This window comes from Carcharodon carcharias, chromosome 5 (assembly GCF_017639515.1).
Source record: "Carcharodon carcharias isolate sCarCar2 chromosome 5, sCarCar2.pri, whole genome shotgun sequence".
NCBI classification, from domain to species: domain Eukaryota; kingdom Metazoa; phylum Chordata; class Chondrichthyes; order Lamniformes; family Lamnidae; genus Carcharodon; species Carcharodon carcharias.
Genome location: NC_054471.1, coordinates 101,813,675 through 101,835,699, shown reverse-complemented (window position 1 = coordinate 101,835,699; position 22,025 = coordinate 101,813,675). Strand labels below are relative to the sequence as shown.

Below are 22,025 nucleotides of genomic sequence, written 5' to 3'. Positions count from 1 at the left end.
AGGGAGTGTGTTGTTGTGCAGAGAGTGTATGAGGGAGTGTGTGTCGGGGGGCAGTGTGTGTATGAGGGAGTGTGTGTCGGGGTGCAGAGCGTGTATGAGGGAGTGTGTGTGGGGAGGCAGAGTGTGTATGACGTAGTGTGCGTGGAGGTTGCACAGTGTGCATGAGGGAGTGTGTGTGGGGTTGCAGTGCATGTATGAGTGAGTGCATGTCGGTGTGCAGAGCGTGTATGATGGAGTGTGTGTCGGGGTGCAGAGCGTGTATGAGGGAGTGTGTGTCGGGCTGCAGGGTGTGTATGAGGCATTGTTTGTGGAGGTGCAGTGTGTGTTTGAGGGAGTGGGTGTGGGGGTGCAGACTGTGTATGAGGCAGTGTGTGTGGGGGTCCAGAGTGTGTATGAGGGAGTGTGTGTGGAGGTGCAGGGTGTGTATGAGGCAGTGTGTGTGGAGGTGCAGGGTGTGTATGAGGCAGTGTGTGTGGAGGTGCAGTGTGTGTTTGAGGGTGTGGGTATGGGGGGGCAGAGTGTGTATGACGGCGTGTGTGTGGGGGTTGCACAGTTTGCATGAGGGAGTGTGTGTGGGGATTCAGAGCGTGTATGAGGCAGTGTGTGTGGGGGTGCAGAGTGTGTATGAGGGAGTGTGTGTGGCGATGCAGTGTGGGTATGAGGGAGTTTGTGTGGGGGTGCAGAATGTGTATGAGGGAGTATGTGTGGGGGTCCTGAGTGTGTATGAGGGAGTAAGTGTGCGGGTGCAGAGTGCGTATGAGGGTGGCTGTGTGGGTGGTTGCAGTCTGTGTATGAGAGAGTTTATGTGGGGGTGTAGAGTGTGTATGAGGGAGTGTGAGTGGGGGTGAAGTATGTGTATGAAGAAGTGTGTGTGGGGGTGCAGAGTGTGTATGAGGGAGCGTGTGTGGGTGTGCGGAGTGTATATGCGGGATTGTGTGTGGGGGTGCAGAGCGTGTATGTGGGAGTGTGTGTGGTGGGCAGAGTGTGTTTGAGGGAGTGTGTTTGAGAGTGCAGTGTGTGTATGAGGGAGTATGTGTTGTGGTGCAGAGAGTGGAAGAGGGAGTGTGTGGGGGGCAGTCTGTGTATGAGGGAGTGTGTGTCGGGGTGCAGAGTATGTACGAGTGAGTGTGTGTTGTGGTGCAGAGAGTGGATGAGGGAGTGTGTGTGGGAGTGCAATGTGTGTATGAGGGAGTGTGTGTGGGGTGCAGAGTGTGTATGAGTGAGTGTGTGTGGGGATGCAGAGTGTGTATGAGGAAGTGTGTGTGGGGGTGCTGTGTGTGCATGAGGGTGTGTGTGTGGAGGTGCTGTGTGTGTATGAGGGAGTGTGTGTGGGGGTGCAGAGTGTCTATGAGGGAGTGTGTGTGGGGGTGCAGTGCATGTATGAGGGAGTGTGTGTCGGGTTGCAGAGCGTGTATGAGGGAGTGTGTGTGGGGGTGCAGCGTGTGTATGAGGGAGTGTGTGTGGGGGTGCAGAGTGTGCATGAGTGAGTGAGTGTGGCGATGCAGAGTGTGTATGAATGAGTATGTGTGGGGGTGCAGATTGTGTACGAGGGAGTGTGTGTTTTGGTGCAGAGAGTGTATGAGGGAGTTTGTGTGAGGGTGCAGAGTGTGTATGAGGGAGTGTGTGTGGGAGTGCAGAGTGTGTATGAGGCAGTGTGTGTGGGGGTGCAGAGTGTGTATGACAGAGTGTGTTTGGGGCTTGAGAGTGTGCATGAGGGAGTGTGTGTGGGGATGTAGTTTGGGTATGAGTGTATGTGTGTGGGGGTGCAGAGTGTGTATGAAGAAGTGTGTCTGGGGGTGCGGAGTGTATATGCGGGATTGTGTGTGGGGGTGCAGAGTGTGTATGTGGGAGTGTGTGTGGTGGGCAGAGTGTGTATGAGGGAGTGTGTTTGAGAGCGCAGTGTGTGTATGAGGGAGTGTGTGTTGTGGTGCAGAGAGTGGATGAGGGAGTGTGTGTAGGGGGCAGGCTGTGTATGAGGGAGTGTGTATCGGGGTGCAGAGCGTGTATGAGTGACTGTGTGTGGGGATGCAGAGTGTGTATGAGGGAGTGTGTGTGGGGTGCAGTGTGTGTATGAGGGAGTGTGTGTGGTGGTGCAGAGTGTGTATGAGGCAGTGTGTGTGGGCGTGCAGAGTGTGTATGAGAGAGTGTGTGTGGCATTGCAGTGTGGATATGAGGGAGTGTGTGGGTATGAGGGGTGCAGAGTGTGTACGAGGGAGTGTGTGTGGGCGTCCGGAGTGTGTATGAAGGAGTTTTTGTGCGGGTGCAGAGTATGTATGAGGGAGGGTTTGTGGGGGTGAAGTGTCTGTATGAGGGAGTGTTTGTGGGGTTGCAGTGTGTGTATAAGAGAGTGTGCGTCGGGGTGCAGAGCGTGTATGACGGAGTGTTTCTCGGGGTGCAGAGCGTGTATGAGAGAGTTTGTGTGGGGGACAAGGGTGTGTATCAGGGAGTGGGTGTGGGAGAGCAGAGTGTGTACGACGGAGTGTGTGTGGGGATGCAGTTTGGCTATGAATGTATGTGTGTGGGGGTGCAGAGTGTGTATGTGGGAGTGTGTGTGGTGGGCAGAGTGTGTATGAGGGAGTGTGTTTGAGAGCGCAGTGTGTGTATGAGGGAGTGTGTGTTGTGGTGCAGAGAGTGGATGAGGGAGTGTGTGTGGGGGGCAGGCTGTGTATGAGGGAGTGTGTATCGGGGTGCAGAGCGTGTATGAGTGAGTGTGTGTGGGGATGCAGAGTGTGTATGAGGGAGTGTGTGTGGGGTGCAGTGTGTGTATGAGGGGGTGTGTGTGGGTGTGCTGTGTGTGCATGAGGGAGTGTGTGTGGGGTTGCAGTGCATGTATGAGGGATTGTGTGTCGGGTTGCAGAGCTTGCATGAGAGAGTGTGTGTGGGGGTGCAGCGTGTGTATGAGGGAGTGTTTGTGGGGTTCAGTGTATGTATGAGGGATTGTGTGTGGCGATGCAGAGTGTGTATATGAGGCAGTGTGTGTGGGGTTGCAGAGTGTGTACGAGGGTGTGTGTGTGGGTGTGCAGAGTGTGTATGAGGGAGTGTGTGTGTGGTTGCAGTGTGTGTATGAGCGAGTGGGTGTGGGGGTGCAGAATTTGTATGAGGGAGTGTGTGTGGGTGCAGACTGTGTATGAGAGGGTGTGTGTGGCATTGCAGTGTGGGTAAGAGGGAGTTTGTGGTTATGAGGGGTGCAGAGTGTGTATGAGGGAGTGTGTGTGGGGGTCTGGAGTGTGTATGAGGGAGTTTTTGTGCGGGTGCAGAGTGTGTCTGAGGGAGTGTTTGTGGGGGTGAAGTGTGTGTATGAGGGAGTGTGTGTGGGGGTGCAGAGTATGTATGAGGGAGTGTGTGGGGGGGTGCAGAGTTTGTATGAGGGTGTGTGTGCGGGGGTGCTGTGTGTGTATGAGGGAGTGTGTGTGTAGATGCAGAGTGTGTATGATGGAGTGTGTGTGGGAGAGCAGTGTGTGTATGAGGGGGTTTGTGTGGAGTTGCAGCGTGTGTATGAGGGAGTGTGTGTGGGGGTGCAGTGTATGTATGAGGGAGTGTGTGTGGGGGTGCAGAGTGTGTGTATGAGGCAGTGTGTGTGGGGGTGCAGAGTGTGTATGAGGGAGTGTGTGAGGCTGCAATGTGTGTATGAGGGAGTGTGTGTGGGTGCAGAGTGTGTATGAGGGAGTGTGTGTGGGGGTGCAGAGTGTGTATGAGGGAGTGTGTGTGGGGGTGCAGAGTGTGTATGAGGGATTGTGTGAGACTGCAAGGTGTGTATGAGGGAGTATGTGTGGGTGGGTGCAGAGTGTGTATGAGGGAGTGTGTGTGGGGGTGCAGAGTCTGTCTGAGCGAGTGTGTGTGGAGGTGCAGTGTGTGTTTGAGGGAGTGTGTGTGTGGGAGTGCAGTGTTTGTATGAGCGAGTGTGTGTGGGGGTGCAGAGTGTGTATGAGGGAGTGTGTGTGGGGGTTGAAGAGTGTGTATGAGGGAGTGTGTGTGGGGGTGCATAGTGTGTATGAGGGAGTGTGTGTGGTGTTGCAGAGTGTGTATGAGGGAAGGTGTGTGGGAGTGCAGCATGTGTATGAAGGAGTATGTGTGGAGGTGCAGTTTGTGGTTGAGGGAGTGGGCGTGGGGGGGCAGAACGTGTATGACGGAGTGTGTTTGGGGTTTGCAGAGTGTGCATAAGGCAGAGTGTGTGGGGGTGCAGAGCGTGTAAGAGGGAGTGTGTGTGGGTTTGCAGAGAGTGTATGTGGGAATGTGTGTGGGGCTGCAGAATGTGTATGAAGGAGTGTGTGTGGGGGTGCGGGGTGTGTATGAGGGATTGTCTGTGGGGGTGCAGAGTGTGTATGAGGGAGTGTGTGTGGGGGTGCAGAGTGTGTATGAGGGAGTGTGTGTGGGGGTGCAGATCGTGTATGAGGCAGTGTGTGTGGGGGTGCAGAGTTTGTATGAGGAAGTGTGTGTGGCGATGCAGTGTGGGTATGAGGGAGTGTGTGTGGGGGTGCAGAGTGTGTATGAGGGAGTGTGTGTGGGGGTGCAGAGTGTGTATGAGAGAGTATGTGTGTGGGTGCAGAGTACGTATGAGGGAGTGTGTGTTGGAGTGCAGAGTGTGTATGAGGGTGTCTGTGTGGGTGGGTGCTGTCTGTGTAGGAGAGAGGTTTTTGTGGGGGTGCAAAGTGTGTATGAGGGAGTGTGGGTGGGGGTGAAGTGTGTGTATGGGGGAGTGTGTGTGGGGGTGCAGAGCGTGTATGTGGGAATGTGTGTGGTGGGCAGAGTGTGTATGAGGGAGTGTTTGTGGGGTTGCAGTGTGTGTATGAGGGAGTGTGCGTCGGGGTGCAGAGCGTGTATGACGGAGTGTTTCTCGGGGTGCAGAGCGTGTATGAGGGAGTTTGTGTGGTGGACAAGGGTGTGTATCAGGGAGTGGGTGTGGGAGAGCAGAGAGTGTTTGACGGAGTGTGTGTGGGGGTTGCACAGTGTGCATGAGGGAGTGTGTGTGGGGGTGCAGAGTGTGTATGAGGGAGTGTGTGTGAGGGTGCAGATTGTGTATAAGGTAGTGTGTGTGGAGGTGCAGTGTGTGTTTGAGGGAGTGGGTGTGGGAGGGGCAGAGTGTGTATGAGGGAGTGTGTGTGGGGGTGCGGGGGTGCAGTGTGTTTATGAGGGAGTGTGTGTGGGGGTGTAGTGTGGCTATGAGGGTATGTGTGCGGGGCTGCAGTGCTTGAATGAGGGAGTTTATGTTGGGTTGCAGTGCGTGCAGTGTATATGTGAGAGTGTGTGTGGGGGTGCAGTGTGTGTATGAGGCAATGTGTGTGGGGGTGCAGACCATGTATGTGGGAGTGTCTGTGCTGCGTAGAGTGTGTATGAGGGAGTGTGTTTGAGAATGCAGTGTGTGTATGAGGGAGTGTGTGTTGTGGGGCAGAGAGTGTATGAGGGAGTGTGTGTCGGGGGGCAGTGTGTGTATGAGGGAGTGTGTGTCGGTGTGCAGAGCGTGTATGAAGGAGTGTGTGTGGGGAGGCAGGGTGTGTATGAGGCATTGTCTGTGGAGGTGCAGTGTGTGTTTGAGGGAGTGTGTGTGTGGGGGGGCAGTGTGTGTATGACATAGTCTGTGTGGAGGTAGCACAGTGTGCATGAGGGAGTGTGTGTGGGGTTGCAGTGCGTGTATGAGTGAGTGTATGTCGGTGTGCAGAGCGTGTATGACGGAGTGTGTGTCGGGGTGCAGAGCGTGTATGAGGGAGTGTGTGTCGGGCTGCAGGGTGTGTGTGAGGCATTGTTTGTGGAGGTGCAGTGTGTGTTTGAGGGAGTGGGTGTGGGGGTGCAAATTGTGTATGAGGCAGTGTGTGGGGGTCCAGAGTGTGTATGAGGGAGTGTGTGTGTCATTGCAGTGGGTATGAGGGAGTGCGTGTGAGGGTACAGAGTGTGTCTGAGGGAGTGTGTGTGGGGATGCAGAGTGTGGATGAGTGAGTGATTATGGGGTTGCAGAGTGTGTATGAGGGAGTGTGTGTGGGGGTGCAGAGTGTGTATGAGGGAGTGTGTGTGGGGGTGCAGAGTGTGGATGAGTGAGTGATTATGGGGTTGCAGAGTGTGTATGAGGGAGCGTGTGTGGGGTTGCAGTGTGTGTATGAGGGAGTGTGTCTGGGAGTGCAGCATGTGTATGAAGGAGTATGTGTGGAGGTGCACTTTGTGTTTGAGGGAGTGGGCGTGGGGGGGCAGAACGTGTATGACGGTGTGTGTTTGGGGTTTGCAGAGTGTGCATAAGGCAGAGTGTGTGGGGGTGCAGAGCGTGTAAGAGGGCGTGTGTGTGGGTTTCCAGAGAGTGTATGTGGGAATGTGTGTGGGGCTGCAGAATGTGTATGAAGGAGTGTGTGTGGGGGTGCGGAGTGTGTATGAGGGATTGTCTGTGGGGGTGCAGAGTGTGTATGAGGAAGTGTGTGTGGCGATGCAGTGTGGGTATCAGGGAGTGTGTGTGTGGGTGCAGAGTGTGTATGAGGGAGTGTGTGTGGGGGTGCAGAGTGTGTATGAGGGAGTATGTGTGTGGGTGCAGAGTACGTATGAGGGAGTGTGTGTTGGAGTGCTGAGTGTGTATGAGGGTGTCTGTGTGGGTGGGTGCTGTCTGTGTAGGAGAGAGGTTTTTGTGGGGGTGCAGAGTGTGTATGAGGGACTGTGTGTGGGGGTGAAGTGTGTGTATGGGGGAGTGTGTGTGGGGGTGCAGAGCGTGTATGTGGGAATGTGTGTGGTGGGCAGAGTGTGAATGAGGGAGTGTGTTTGAGAGTGCAGTGTGCGTATGAGGGAGTGTGTGTTGTGGTGCAGAGAGTCTATGAGGGAGTGTGTGTGGGGGGGCAGGGTGTGTATGAGGGAGTGTGTGTCGGGGTGCAGAGCGTGTATGAGGGAGTGTGTGTGGGGGGGCAGAGAACGTAAGACGAATTGTGTGTGGAGGTTGCACAGTGTGCTTGAGGGTGTGTGTGTGGGGGTGCAGTGCGTGTATGAGGCAGTGTGTGTGGGCGTGCAGAGTGTGTATGAGAGAGTGTGTGTGGCATTGCAGTGTAGATATGAGGGAGTGTGTGGGTATGAGGGGTGCAGAGTATGTATGAGGGAGGGTTTGTGGGGGTGAAGTGTCTGTATGAGGGAGTGTTTGTGGGTTTGCAGTGTGTGTATGAGGGAGTGTGTGTGGGGGTGCAGAGTGTGTATGAGGGAGTGTGTGTGGGGGTGCAGAGTGTGTATGAGGCAGTGTGTGTGGGCGTGCAGAGTGTGTATGAGAGAGTGTGTGTGGCATTGCAGTGAGGATATGAGGGAGTGTGTGGGTATGAGGGGTGCAAAGTGTGTATGAGGGAGTGTGTGTGGGGGTCCGGAGTGTGTATGAGGGAGTTTTTGTGGGGGTGCAGAGTATGTATGAGAGAGGGTTTGTGGGGGTGAAGTGTCTGTATGAGGGAGTGTTTGTGGGGTTGCAGTGTGTGTATGAGGGAGTGTGTGTGGGGGTGCAGAGTGTGTATGAGGGAGTGTGTGTGGTGGTGCAGAGTGTGTATGAGGCAGTGTGTGTGGGCGTGCAGAGTGTGTATGAGAGAGTGTGTGTGGCATTGCAGTGTGGATATGAGGGAGTATGTGGGTATGAGGGGTGCAGAGTGTGTATGAGGGAGTGTGTGTGGGCGTCCGGAGTGTGTATGAGGGAGTTTTTGTGGGGGTGCAGAGTATGTATGAGGGAGGGTTTGTGGGGGTGAAGTATCTGTATGAGGGAGTGTTTGTGGGGTTGCAGTGTGTGTATGAGGGAGTGTTTGTGGGGTTGCAGTGTGTGTATGAGGGAGTGTGCGTCGGGGTGCAGAGCGTGTATGACGGAGTGTTTCTCGGGGTGCAGAGCGTGTATGAGGGAGTTTGTGTGGGGGACAAGGGTGTGTATCAGGGAGTGGGTGTGGGAGAGCAGAGTGTGTACGACGGAGTGTGTGTGGGTGTTGCACAGTGTGCATGAGGGAGTGTGCGTGGGGGTGCAGAGTGTGTATGAGGGAGTGTGTGTGAGGGTGCAGATTGTGTATAAGGTAGTGTGTGTGGAGGTGCAGTGTGTGTTTGAGGGAGTGGGTGTGGGGGGGGCAGAGTGTGTATGAGGGAGAGTGTGTGGGGGTGCGGGGGTGCAGTATGTTTATGAGGGAGTGTGTGTGGGGGTATAGTGTGGGTATGAGGGTATGTGTGCGGGGCTGCAGTGTTTGAATGAGGGAGTTTATGTTGGGTTGCAGTGCGTGCAGTGTATATGTGAGAGAGTGTGTGTGGGGGTGCAGTGTGTGTATGAGGCAATGTGTGTGGGGGTGCAGAGCGTGTATGTGGGAGTGTCTGTGCTGCGTAGAGTGTGTATGAGGGAGTGTGTTTGAGAATGCAGTGTGTGTATGAGGGAGTGTGTGTTGTGGTGCAGAGAGTGTATGAGGGAGTGTGTTTGAGAATGCAGTGTGTGTATGAGGGAGTGTGTGTTGTGGTGCAGAGAGTGTATGAGGGAGTGTGTGTCGGGGGGCAGTGTGTGTATGAGGGAGTGTGTGTCGGGGTGCAGAGCGTGTATGAGGGAGTGTGTGTGGGGAGGCAGGGTGTGTATGAGGCATTGTATGTGGAGGTGCAGTGTGTGTTTGAGGGAGTGTGTGTGGGGGGGCAGAGTGTGTATGACGTAGTGTGTGTGGAGGTTGCACAGTGTGCATGAGGGAGTGTGTGTGGGGTTGCAGTGCGTGTATGAGTGAGTGTATGTCGGTGTGCAGAGCGTGTATGACGGAGTGTGTGTCGGGGTGCAGAGCGTGTATGAGGGAGTGTGTGTCAGGCTGCAGGGTGTGTATGAGGCATTGTTTGTGGAGGTGCAGTGTGTGTTTGAGGGAGTGGGTGTGGGGGTGCAGATTGTGTATGAGGCAGTGTGTGTGGGGGTCCAGAGTGTGTATGAGGGAGTGTGTGTGGCATTGCAGTGGGTATGAGGGAGTGTGTGTGGGGGTGCAGAGTGTGTATGAGGGAGTGTGTGTGGGGATGCAGAGTGTGGATGAGTGAGTGATTATGGGGTTGCAGAGTGTGTATGAGGGAGCATGTGTGGGGTTGCAGTGTGTGTATGAGGGAGTGTGTCTGGGAGTGCAGCATGTGTATGAAGGAGTATGTGTGGAGGTGCACTTTGTGTTTGAGGGAGTGGGCGTGGGGGGGCAGAACGTGTATGACGGAGTGTGTTTGGGGTTTGCAGAGTGTGCATAGGGCAGAGTGTGTGGGGGTGCAGAGCGTGTAAGAGGGAGTGTGTGTGGGTTTGCAGAGAGTGTATGTGGGAATGTGTGTAGGGCTGCAGAATGTGTATGAAGGAGTGTGTGTGGGGGTGCGGGGTGTGTATGAGGGATTGTCTGTGGGGGTGCAGAGTGTGTATGAGGAAGTGTGTGTGGCGATGCAGTGTGGGTATGAGGGAGTGTGTGTGGGGGTGCAGAGTGTGTATGAGGGAGTATGTGTGTGGGTGCAGAGTACGTATGAGGGAGTGTGTGTTGGAGTGCAGAGTGTGTATGAGGGTGTCTGTGTGGGTGGGTGCTGTCTGTGTAGGAGAGAGGTTTTTGTGGGGGTGCAGAGTGTGTATGAGGGACTGTGTGTGGGGGTGAAGTGTGTGTATGAGGGAGTGTGTTTGAGAGTGCAGTGTGCGTATGAGGGAGTGTGTGTTGTGGTGCAGAGAGTCTATGAGGGAGTGTGTGTGTGGGGGCAGGGTGTGTATGAGGGAGTGTGTGTCGGGGTGCAGAGCGTGTATGAGGGAGTGTGTGTGCGGGGGCAGAGAACGTAAGACGAATTGTGTGTGGAGGTTGCACAGTGTGCTTGAGGGAGTGTGTGTGGGCGTGCAGAGTGTGTATGAGAGAGTGTGTGTGGCATTGCAGTGTGGATATGAGGGAGTGTGTGGGTATGAGGGGTGCAGAGTGTGTATGAGGGAGTGTGTGTGGGGGTGCAGAGTGTGTATGAGAGAGTGTGTGTGGCATTGCAGTGTGGATATGAGGGAGTGTGTGGGTATGAGGGGTGCAGAGTGTGTACGAGGGAGTGTGTGTGGGCGTCCGGAGTGTGTATGAGGGAGTTTTTGTGGGGGTGCAGAGTATGTATGAGGGAGGGTTTGTGGGGGTGAAGTGTCTGTATGAGGGAGTGTTTGTGGGGTTGCAGTGTGTGTATGAGGGAGTGTGCGTCGGGGTGCAGAGCGTGTATGACGGAGTGTTTCTCGGGGTGCAGAGCGTGTATGAGGGAGTTTGTGTGGGGGACAAGGGTGTGTATCAGGGAGTGGGTGTGGGAGAGCAGAGTGTGTACGACGGAGTGTGTGTGGGGGTTGCACAGTGTGCATGAGGGAGTGTTTGTGGGGGTGCAGAGTGTGTATGAGGGAGTGTGTGTGAGGGTGCAGATTGTGTATAAGGCAGTGTGTGTGGAGGTGCAGTGTGTGTTTGAGGGAGTGGGTGTTGGGGGGGCAGAGTGTGTATGAGGGAGTGTGTGTGGGGGTGCGGGGTTGCAGTGTGTTTATGAGGGAGTGTGTGTGGGGGTATAGTGTGGGCATGAGGGTATGTGTGCGGGGCTGCAGTGTTTGAATGAGGGAGTTTATGTTGGGTTGCAGTGCGTGCAGTGTATATGTGAGAGAGTGTGTGTGGGGGTGCAGTGTGTGTATGAGGCAATGTGTGTGGGGGTGCAGAGCGTGTATGTGGGAGCGTCTGTGCTGCGCAGAGTGTGTATGATGGAGTGTGTTTGAGAATGCAGTGTGTGTATGAGGGAGTGTGTGTTGTTGTGCAGAGAGTGTATGAGGGAGTGTGTGTGGGGTTGCAGTGCGTGTATGAGTGAGTGTATGTCGGTGTGCAGAGCGCGTATGACGGAGTGTGTGTCGGGGTGCAGAGCGTGTATGAGGGAGAGTGTGTCGGGCTGCAGGGTGTGTATGAGGCATTGTTTGTGGAGGTGCAGTGTGTGTTTGAGGGAGTGGGTGTGGGGGTGCAGATTGTGTATGAGGCAGTGTGTGTGGGGGTCCAGAGTGTGTATGAGGGAGTGTGTGTGGAGGTGCAGGGTGTGTATGAGGCAGTGTGTGTGGAGGTGCAGGGTGTGTATGAGGCAGTGTGTGTGGAGGTGCAGTGTGTGTTTGAGGGTGTGGGTATGGGGGGGCAGAGTGTGTATGACGGCGTATGTGTGGGGGTTGCACAGTTTGCATGAGGGAGTGTGTGTGGGGGTTCAGAGCGTGTATGAGGCAGTGTGTGTGGGGGTGCAGAGTGTGTATGAGGGAGTGTGTGTGGCGATGCAGTGTGGGTATGAGGGAGTTTGTGTGGGGGTGCAGAATGTGTATGAGGGAGTATGTGTGGGGGTCCTGAGTGTGTATGAGGGAGTAAGTGTGCGGGTGCAGAGTGCGTATGAGGGTGGCTGTGTGGGTGGTTGCAGTCTGTGTATGAGAGAGTTTTTGTGGGGGTGTAGAGTGTGTATGAGGGAGTGTGAGTGGGGGTGAAGTATGTGTATGAAGAAGTGTGTGTGGGGGTGCAGAGTGTGTATGAGGGAGTGTGTGTGGGTGTGCGGAGTGTATATGCGGGATTGTGTGTGGGGGTGCAGAGCGTGTATGTGGGAGTGTGTGTGGTGGGCAGAGTGTGTTTGAGGGAGTGTGTTTGAGAGTGCAGTGTGTGTATGAGGGAGTATGTGTTGTGGTGCAGAGAGTGGATGAGGGAGTGTGTGTGGGGGGCAGTCTGTGTATGAGGGAGTGTGTGTCGGGGTGCAGAGCATGTACGAGTGAGTGTGTGTTGTGGTGCAGAGAGTGGATGAGGGAGTGTGTGTGGGAGTGCAAGGTGTGTATGAGGGAGTGTGTGTCAGGTGCAGAGTGTGTATGAGTGAGTGTGTGTGGGGATGCAGAGTGTGTATGAGGGAGTGTGTGTGGGTTGCTGTGTGTGCATGAGGGTGTGTGTGTGGAGGTGCTGTGTGTGTATGAGAGAGTGTGTGTGGGGGTGCAGAGTGTCTATGAGGGAGTGTGTGTGGGGGTGCAGTGCATGTATGAGGGAGTGTGTGTCGGGTTGCAGAGCGTGTATGAGGGAGTGTGTGTGGGGGTGCAGCGTGTGTATGAGGGAGTGTGTGTGGGGGTGCAGAGTGTGCATGAGTGAGTGAGTATGGCGATGCAGAGTGTGTATGAATGAGTATGTGTGGGGGTGCAGATTGTGTACGAGGGAGTGTGTGTTTTGGTGCAGAGAGTGTATGAGGGAGTTTGTGTGAGGGTGCAGAGTGTGTATGAGGGAGTGTGTGTGGGAGTGCAGAGTGTGTATGAGGCAGTGTGTGTGGGGGTGCGGAGTGTTTATGACAGAGTGTGTTTGGGGCTTGAGAGTGTGCATGAGGGAGTGTGTGTGGGGATGCAGTTTGGGTATGAGTGTATGTGTGTGGGGGTGCAGAGTGTGTATGAAGATGTGTGTGTGGGGGTGCGGAGTGTATTTGCGGGATTGTGTGTGGGGGTGCAGAGTGTGTATGTGGGAGTGTGTGTGGTGGGCAGAGTGTGTATGAGGGAGTGTGTTTGAGAGTGCAGTGTGTGTATGAGGGAGTGTGTGTTGTGGTGCAGAGAGTGGATGAGGGAGTGTGTGTGGGGGGCAGGCTGTGTATGAGGGAGTGTGTATCGGGGTGCAGAGCGTGTATGAGTGAGTGTGTGTGGGGATGCTGAGTGTGTATGAGGGAGTGTGTGTGGGGTGCAGTGTGTGTATGAGGAAGTGTGTGTGGGGTTGCAGTGCATGTTTGAGGGATTGTGTGTCGGGTTGCAGAGCTTGCATGAGAGAGTGTGTGTGGGGGTGCAGCGTGTGTATGAGGGAGTGTTTGTGGGGGTGCAGTGTATGTATGAGGGATTGTGTGTGGCGATGCAGAGTGTGTGTATGAGGCAGTGTGTGTGGGGTTGCAGAGTGTGTACGAGGGTGTGTGTGTGGGGGTGCAGAGTGTGTATGAGGGAGTGTGTGTGTGGTTGCAGTGTGTGTATGAGCGAGTGGGTGTGGGGGTGCAGAGTTTGTATGAGGGAGTGTGTGTGGGGTGCAGACTGTGTATGAGAGGGTGTGTGTGGCATTGCAGTGTGGGTAAGAGGGAGTTTGTGGGTATGAGGGGTGCAGAGTGTGTATGAGGGAGTGTGTGTGGGGTTCTGGAGTGTGTATGAGGGAGTTTTTGTGCGGGTGCAGAATGTGTCTGAGGGAGTGTTTGTGGGGGTGAAGTGTGTGTATGAGGGAGTGTGTGTGGGGGTGCAGAGTGTGTATGAGGGAGTGTGTGGGGGGATGCAGAGTGTGTATGAGGGTGTGTGTGTGGGGGTGCTGTGTGTGTATGAGGGAGTGTGTGTGTAGATGCAGAGTGTGTATGATGGAGTGTGTGTGGGGGTGCAGTGTGTGTATGAGGGGGTTTGTGTGGAGGTGCAGCGTGTGTATGAGGGAGTGTGTGTGGGGGTGCAGTGTATGTATGAGGGAGTCTGTGTGGGGGTGCAGAGTTTGTGTATGAGGCAGTGTGTGTGGGGGTGCAGAGTGTGTATGAGGGAGTGTGTGAGGCTGCAAGGTGTGTATGAGGGAGTGTGTGTGGGTGCAGAGTGTGTATGAGGGAGTGTGTGTGGGGGTGCAGAGTGTGTATGAGGGATTGTGTGAGGCTGCAAGGTGTGTATGAGGGAGTATGTGTGGGTGGGGTGCAGAGTGTGTATGAGGGAGTGTGTGTGGGGGTGCAGACTGTGTATGAAGGAGTGTGTGTGGGGGTGCAGAGTCTGTATGAGCGAGTGTGTGTGGAGGTGCAGTGTGTGTTTGAGGGAGTGTGCGTGTGGGAGTGCAGTGTTTGTATGAGCGAGTGTGTGTGGGGGTGCATAGTGTGTATGAGGGAGTGTGTGTGGTGTTGCAGAGTGTGTATGAGGGAATGTGTGTGGGGGTGCCAAGTTTATATGAGCGAGTGTGTGTGGGAGTGCAGTGTGTGTATGAGGATGTGTGTGTGGGGTTGCAGTGTGTGTATGATGGTGTGTGTGTGGGGGTGCAGTGTGTGTATGATGGTGTGTGTGTGGGGTTGCAGTGTGTGTATGATGGTGTGTGTGTGGGGATGCAGAGTGTGTATGAGGGTGTGTGTGTGGGGGCGCAGTGTGTGTATGAGGGTGTGTGTGTGGGATTGCAGAGTGTGTCTGAGGGAGTGTGTGTGGGGATGCAGAGTGTGTATGAGGGTGTGTGTGTGGGGGCGCAGTGTGTGTATGAGGGTTTGTGTGTGGGGGTGCAGTGTGTGTATAAGGAAGTGCGTGTGGGGGTGCAGTGTGAGCCCACATGCCTGGGTCACTCCTAGGGTAGGATTTTTAGGTTGGCAGGTGCAATCGGTGGGCCCAGGAGCTGCCGGGGAACAGATCACTGACTGCGAACAGCCCCTTCCCGTAACGGCCAGTCAATGTGAAGCACACACCAAAATGCTCAGTGCTGCCAGGGTGGGGGCAGGAGGAGGGCGGGCGCTGGTGTTAGCGTGGGTGTGGGCCAGCACGGAATGAGAGCTCCCTGAAGGCTGAGAGCTGCCTCAGGGAGCTGAAGAATTTCAAAACGATAAATTAAGTTTTAAAACTCATGAAAAAAATGTCCAAGCTTCACAATGAGCCACATGAGAATACATGAGAAAAATTCTGGCCATAGATTTTAATTTTTTTAAATTTAATCACGCCCATAGATGAGGTTTCAAGAAAATGCAAAGTCCGCCTGGCTGATTCACCCGTCTGCCAACCTGAAGGTTGGACGGACCACAGAAAATTGGGCTCAATTGCAACTTTAATGGCCTTAATAGTCCTCTTAAATGTTGGCAGGAGTGCTTCCGAAATATCGCGCGAGCGTGGGATGATGTCAGGTCACTCGCTGAACATCATTCATCTCTCGTGATTTTGTGTCCAATCAGGTTGGGTGCGCGCCTGCATGCTGACCTAAAAATTCTGCCCCTGGTATCAGGATTCTCATTCATCCTCACACACCATCAGGCACTCTCATCCACTCTCACAGTGGGTGAGGGTGAATAATTGAGCACTCTGAGCCTGGGAGTGAGCCAGACACACACACACTCTCTCACCCTATTACAATCTAAAACTCACCTTTATTTATTACTCCTTTTTGTTGCTCAGTAAGTTGTTTCTTTTCATACCTCAGTATTTTTTTAAAATTCTTGTTTAATGTTGTGCCAAGCTTCATCTTTCCAAAGATAAAAGCAAAATAATGCGGATGCTGGAAATCTGAAACAAAACCAAAAATAGCTGGAAAAACTGAGCAGGTCTGATAGCATCTGTGGAGAGGAAGACAGAGTTAACGATTTGAGTCCATATGACTCTTCAACAGAACTTAGGTGAGAGAAAGGTTGAAACGTGCCCCCCCCCGACAAGCCTGACGTAGATTGTGGCAAGCAGCTGCGTGTTAGTCGGGTGGTTAGGGGGATAGTTGGGTCGGGCTGGTGGTCAGCTGGTCAGGGTGGGGGGTAACTTCATGGTAAGTTGCGCCAATCTGACCTGAGTATCTAACTCTAACTCAGAGTTGGACACATTCATGCAAGACCTGGGCAGCAGGGAAGCAGCCCACTGGAAGTTTAAACTTCCCTGGCAATTCCTACGTATGTCTGGGCATCAGAACTTCCACAAGGTCCTGATGAGCATTTTCCGATGATGCAGAGACTGGAAGATTTGGGCCCATGCTTCTAACTTGGGCCACTTCATCGTATAACATATTTACACATGGTAATGTCTGTCACAACATTTAACTTCAAACAGGGAAATTTGTCACTGTCACTTAATTTGGCAGACAAGATATAATTTGAACAGGCTAGCTTAGACATTACGTGCTGTGTTTGGGGTTGGCACCAACCCCCTCCACCTCTCTGTCTCTCTATCTCTCCGCCCCCCACACACACACCTTAAACCAGCTTATATTTCAGCTCTTTCCTGGACTCGAACTCAAGTTCTGTCGAAGGGTCATGAGGACTCGAAACGTCAACTCTTTTCTTCTCCGCCGATGCTGCCAGACCTGCTGAGTTTTTCCAGGTAATTCTGTTTTTGTTTTAGATTTTCAACTTGTTGCCTAGGGGTGAAAATTGCCAATTGCAATACGTTAGTTGCTCAATTAAAGTGATGTTATTCAACATTTTTGGGCTGACTATTGAGTCCATGGGATCCCTGAATCTTAGCAGTAAAGTAAGATGAGTACACACCAGAAATTGAGAGGCTGACTCAATATCAGCGAACTATGTCGATAAACACTCAGCACCCACAGCTTCCTTCTTACCTGCTTGTGTTGAAAGTGTTTCTTCACAATGCTTGTGCTAAGAGGTTACTTTACACAGCTTGGAGCTTTGAGCTATTAGATCAGGATGAGTTTCACTTATGCCACCTCAGTTTGGGCCTCAGATGAGGACCAAGATGACTATCAATGGTACCAAACACAGCACCAGAAATAGCACCAGAAACAACCTGCTGCTTACAGACTTATAACTGCACAGGAGAGAGGGGAAGCCATACCCAGTACACAGACAATAAGCTTCGTCGACAGGATCGAACACCAGTATCTCAGGAGGCTTAGGGTGTCACATCAGGTGGTGACAGATACTTACGGTCTGCTGGAAGAAGATTTATTGCAAACTGGATCTGGCGGCCATGTTGAACCAGTCAAAATCAGCACCCCCTTCAATGCCATTGCTTCTGGCTTCTACTGTGGCTTCTGGGGACAGTTAGAGGAACTGCCAGTTAGCAGCCCATAAAAGCATAAGACTAATAGCTTGTTCACCTGGGCCACCAAATCTGCCTGTGATGACACCAGTCAGGATGATCAGGCACTTGGGTTTGCAACTTGGGATGGCATCACACAGGTGCAGAGCATCGTTGACTACACACACGTGACGGTTGAGATACCCATAGGTCACCCAGATGTATTCATCAACCACAAGGGCTTCCACTCCATCAATGAGCAATTGGTGTGCAATTGATATTTTTGCAGGTGTGGACAAGATTTCCCAGGGATCTGCCATGATGCCTTTCTCCTGTAGTTGTGCAGGCTCCCTGACTTTCTCAGACCTGGAAACAGGCTTACTGGCTGGCTGTTAAGAGTCAATGTACACCCACAGCAAAACGTGGCATCCAGGAGCGCGACATTCCTCTCCTGCTGCTCACTTCACCTCCAACTGTGGCAATCTGAGGTGCAATACACCTTTAAGAGAATGTAAGCAGATTGACCACTTGGTAGCTTTACCTAATTGCTGTGTAGTGTAGGCTACATTGTTAATCAGTAGTTTTAGAATGGTTTTTGGATTGAGAAGCACATGTGTGTTAGATTCTGTTACTTATGTGAATAAACAGCATGTGCTTCATCTTACATTGGTCTCTGTGTTTGCATCATCTTGATTACCAACTCACTCACCAGTAGATAAGCGTGCAACCATGTTCGCTGAGCAAAGTGATCCAATAGGAGGAACTTAACACCAAACATGCTCATGGTTTCTGCCACAAATTTCTCCTCCCACCGTGGTGGCAGTATGTCCCTTCTACTCCTCAAAAAGCCCCAGCAGCACATCCATGGAGACATTGTTAATCCGGGGGGAGCGTCCAGCCATCGAGCATCTCCCTTCAATTTTTCTCCTTCGTCTTTTCTTCCCCAGAACTCCAGCATCTTTGGATAGCACCTTTCAAGACTGATATTGTGTCATGCAGATCATCATCACTCCTGCTGCTGCTGATTGGACAGGAAACTCAGAAGTAAAATGGCAAGGAAGAGCCTGGCTCAAACAGCCACCGACAAATGCACTTAGCATACTTCCCGAGTTTTTCACGGGTCCCAACCCACTCTGCTCCTAGCTCATCTGCAATTTAAGATCAGGTCGTATGTAACCACTATCCACAGACTCCACAGACCTGAAATATGTTGCATGGCTAGATCAATCTGCACAGTCATAGCAATAGGTTCGTTGTATCAATCTAAAAAAATGTGAAGCTGTGCCAGAAAGAAAACCAGCATAGAATTCTGAAAAACAGCAAAAAGCCTTGTGCCTCATTGGAACAATACTAAACATTGCAACTCTGAACACGGAAGATTAAAATTATTGAAGAGAGTTTCTTTATCTCATTCCCTTGAACTCTATTTACCGTAATTCCAATTATTTAGTGACTGGACTGAAATGTTTAGGGTAATTTGTTTTGTGTGAAATATCAAATAGCACATTGATTATGAATTGTGATCATTTAGCTTCCAACTCAAGATTCAAATAATAACCACATGTTGTTAAACCACTTCAAAATGCTAACGGGGCACTTTAGCACAGATAAGCATACCATATGATGGCCTCTGATTTTTAAGCATCCATTAGACTTCATTACTTCCTTTAAACAGCTGTACAAAATGAGCTATCTTCAAAGATTTATTATTTTCTAATGCTACGAGCTTCAAGTGGTACCTAGCTACATCAAGGCACTATAATGTTTAATGGGTTATTTTGGCCAAAGGGTGAAAAGAGATGCTAAATCGTTGCTGGGTTAATAGGAAATGTTGGCTTGAAATTTTTGGATTTGTTTGTTTGGACTTTGCATGCAGTTTTCAGGCTAACTGATTATCATGATTTAAACATGCCTGACACAAACAGCTGCAGGTCCAACACTGATTAGGTGCAATTTTCTTGGAGTTGTACATGTTGTCTGCACTCACTCTCTCCATTAAAAGTGTTGAGTATGGTGGCTGGAAGTAGAAAGATGGCACAAGGAACAAGACACAAGTGAGAGGTCACCCAGGTTCTGCAATGTGGCACTGGATATCCTTGTGGAAGAAGTCCAGGGGAGAGGGATGTCCTGTACGCAAAGGGCAGAAGAAGGACATAGAAGCAACTAAAGTGACTACTGTGAGGGATCATTGTCCAGGGGGTGACAGTCACATGCCCTGATCCCAGGATGTGGGCAGATTACTGAAAGTCACGTTGTAAGTTTCACTAAATCAAGGAGGCAGGATTAAATTGCATCTAATTTCATTTAAATTATATGCGAGTGGGCAGTTAATCATATCAATGAGCTTCCTACTGCCAAGGCCCAGAGCGGAGGTGCAGAAGGTGCCAAGCACTGGAGTCCAGGAGCTGGGGTGGCGGGGTGGGGGGGGGGGGGTTGGTGGTGTGGGTGAGGTGGGGCGGTAGGTGGCGGGGGTGTGGGGCGCGGTCCTGGTCTCAGTGTTTTAAACGGAGTTTCGCATCACCCAGCCAGAGCAGAGCTTCAGACCTGAAAGGCTGGCTTAAAAAAAGTTGAAAGAGAAAAAACAGATTTAAAGAAAGATTGAAAGCTATGTGGGGTCTGGCCATGTGAGATCTTGAAGAGTGTGCTATGTGAAGACAGGCCTGTGAAGGAAACAGCCTCTAGCCATCCCACAGAAGTGCCTTTATACTCTAGAAAGCTAAGTTTTGTTACAAGCCTTGGATTTCCATTGTCAAGTGAGAGGGAGAAAGAAGCCCCGTGAGATACCTCCCCATAACAATAGTGGGTGCCTTGCAGTAATATTACTGAATGCTTTATAGATTAAGAATCTATAAGGACTGTTGCCTGGAAAAGGGTGTTATTCGTGCTTCTAGCTAAGTAGAAATCTTTTGGGAAATGTTATAAAACTAAATTTAACTGTGTAACTGTAACCTTGTGTGTTTAAGTTTTCATTTCATTTGTCAATAAAGGTTTTAATTTAATATTTTAAAATCTCCAAAAGTGCTGGTGGAATATTTACTTCTGAATTCAGTGCACATACCTTTTTGTAATAAAATACAAATTGCAAATCATGACGATAGCTTGACCAAGCTTCCCTTTGGGATTTGGTCAGCCCGGCAATTGCCATCTGCCATATAACAACAGCTGAAAGAGGTAAGTGTAATTTAGAACCAATTGGATGCTGGTGGCAGGGGTTGGGTTGGGGGGGGTGGGTGGGTGGGTGTGAGTGGTGTGAGGTTAGGGTTGAGGTGGCTGGGGGGAGTTTGGGGGGTTTTGGTGGATGTTTGGTGTGGTGGGGTTGGGGTATGGGTGAGGAGACTTGGGGGAGTGCAATACAGGGGTGATTAGAGAGGGGGTGGGAGAAGTTGGAGGCATGCTGGGGACAAGCTTTGAGGGTAGAAATTGGAGTGGGGTGGGGAGGTTAGTGGTGGTGGGGAGAGTTTGAGTGGTGAGGCAAGAGGTTCGGGGCATTGGTTGGTAGGTGGTGTGTGAGGGGATGTTTGTGGGGTGGGGGAATGTTGCAGGGAGATTAGAGGGGGTGGGGATGGGGAGGAGGTTGGGGGTTAGTTTGGGGGTTGGCCAGGAGGTTGCAGAGGAAGTGTTTGGGGTGGGGGAGTGCAGTGAGCTAGGAGGGTGGGTGGGGCGGCGGAGGAGGTTGTGTTGGTGGGTAGTTTGGGGGGCTGGCTGGGAGGTTGGAGAGGGAGTGTTTGGGGGGGCACAGTGAGGTTGGTCAGGGTGGGTGGGGTGGGGCGGTGTTCAGAGCAGGGTGGTCAGTTTAGGAATTTATTTGTTTATTACATTTTTTCACATACGTTGCCTGTTTTTCTCTCACCTGGCACCAGAGAAGTCTGATGGTACGGTTGCACTAGCTACACAGTTGCATTCTTTTGTGAATGTAGAGATTTCTTTGTAGCCATTTTCCTAACAGCAGCTGATTGTTCTGTGATTAATTATCCTGAGGGACTCAGCATTGGGCCTCCAATTTCATCATTGCTACAATCACTCTGCCTACTGCATGCAGATGCAATGAAAGAAAGACAAAACCTTTATTTATACAACACCTTTCACAATGTCCTAAATCACTTTACAGCCAATTAAGTTATTTTGAGTTGTTGCCACTGGTATAATGTTACTAATGTTATCAAATGGAAGAGCAGGCTCAGGGGGCCAAATGATCGACTCCTGCTCCGAATGTGTATGTTCATATATCATTCTGGGTGCCTGAGATGAGCTGGGCTAAATAGCTTTTATCATCCATAATTAACTTGCGAACAGAAGGTAGAATCACAGCTAGAGTTCTGTTCATTTTGTTGCTAATGAAAGTTTACTGTGAACAGGCTTTGTGGGGTGAAATTGCCAGTGCAGGAGTGTGTAATGGGCTCATAGTGAATCAGTGACCTCTTTTATACTGCACATGATTCTCAAGAGTCTTTTCCATTGACAGCAATCTTGTCCTTTTGTCTACTTACTGATTATCCTACGCTATCTTGAAAATATTAATGAGTTTGTTGACGTATTGAAATATTATGACAAAGTTGTGTTGCATCATATACATATTGAAAATATATTATATTGAGATGCAGCATTCAGCAACCTTCAGGCTTGCTAATCAAGAAAACACAGATACAATTATGAATCATTCAGTCTTTTTCCTGTGGCTTCTTAAAAGTTGTGTTGCACAGAGATACCTGAGAGCTCCAACACTTCTCACTGACAATGAAGTCCTATGTCATTCAATTATTCCACTTTGTTTCTCAGGAATTATTTGATCTTTCTACCCTGTGACATTACTGATAAAATAGAATCCAATTGTGCCTCTTGTATGAAATAATTATATTGAATATCATACACCCAGGCAGAAGAAAGTCCTCCCCTACTTCTACAGGAAGGAAAAGATCTTATCTTATTTGGAATGCAAATCTTTCCCCAAATATGAATTTACTGTCACCTTTTCCATATGGTGTACTATGCAGAACATGTTAATTTTCTAGTTCTGTTGAAGGGTCATGAGGACTCGAAACGTCAACTCTTTTCTTCTCCGCCAATGCTGCCAGACCTGCTGAGTTTTTCCAGGTAATTCTGTTTTTGTTATGTTAATTGAGGACTGAGGCAGTCACTGTAATCAGTATTGTCATTTACATAGTGTTATAAATAAATAATCGGATATTTTCCTATCAAATTAGCAATATTGTGTGATGCTGTTAAAGTCAAATTTGTACTTACTGGTTTGTTTATGGGCACTGTGCGATCACCTATAGGGCGCACAAAAACGAACACTGCATTACATTGTTGCTGCTCTTAATATTAAGGATCCATGTTGCATATATCAGACAATATTGTAACCAGATGCTAACAAAGGACGTTATCATTTTAATTTCTATGATTGTTTGATGAATTGATTGGTTAATCTTGAAAGGGGAAAAATATC

The 22,025-nt window shown here is 51.0% G+C and overlaps 1 protein-coding gene across 1 annotated transcript in view; it reads left to right on the top strand.

Annotated features, from left to right (window-relative positions):
* LOC121277728 (40S ribosomal protein S17-like) overlaps positions 1–15,545 on the top strand; it is a 64,070-nt gene extending 48,525 nt beyond the window's left edge. The window contains 1 exon segment of the mRNA XM_041187363.1: positions 15,415–15,545. Coding sequence (XP_041043297.1) covers positions 15,415–15,545 — 131 coding nt within the window.
* The last annotated feature ends 6,480 nt before the right edge of the window (positions 15,546–22,025 follow it).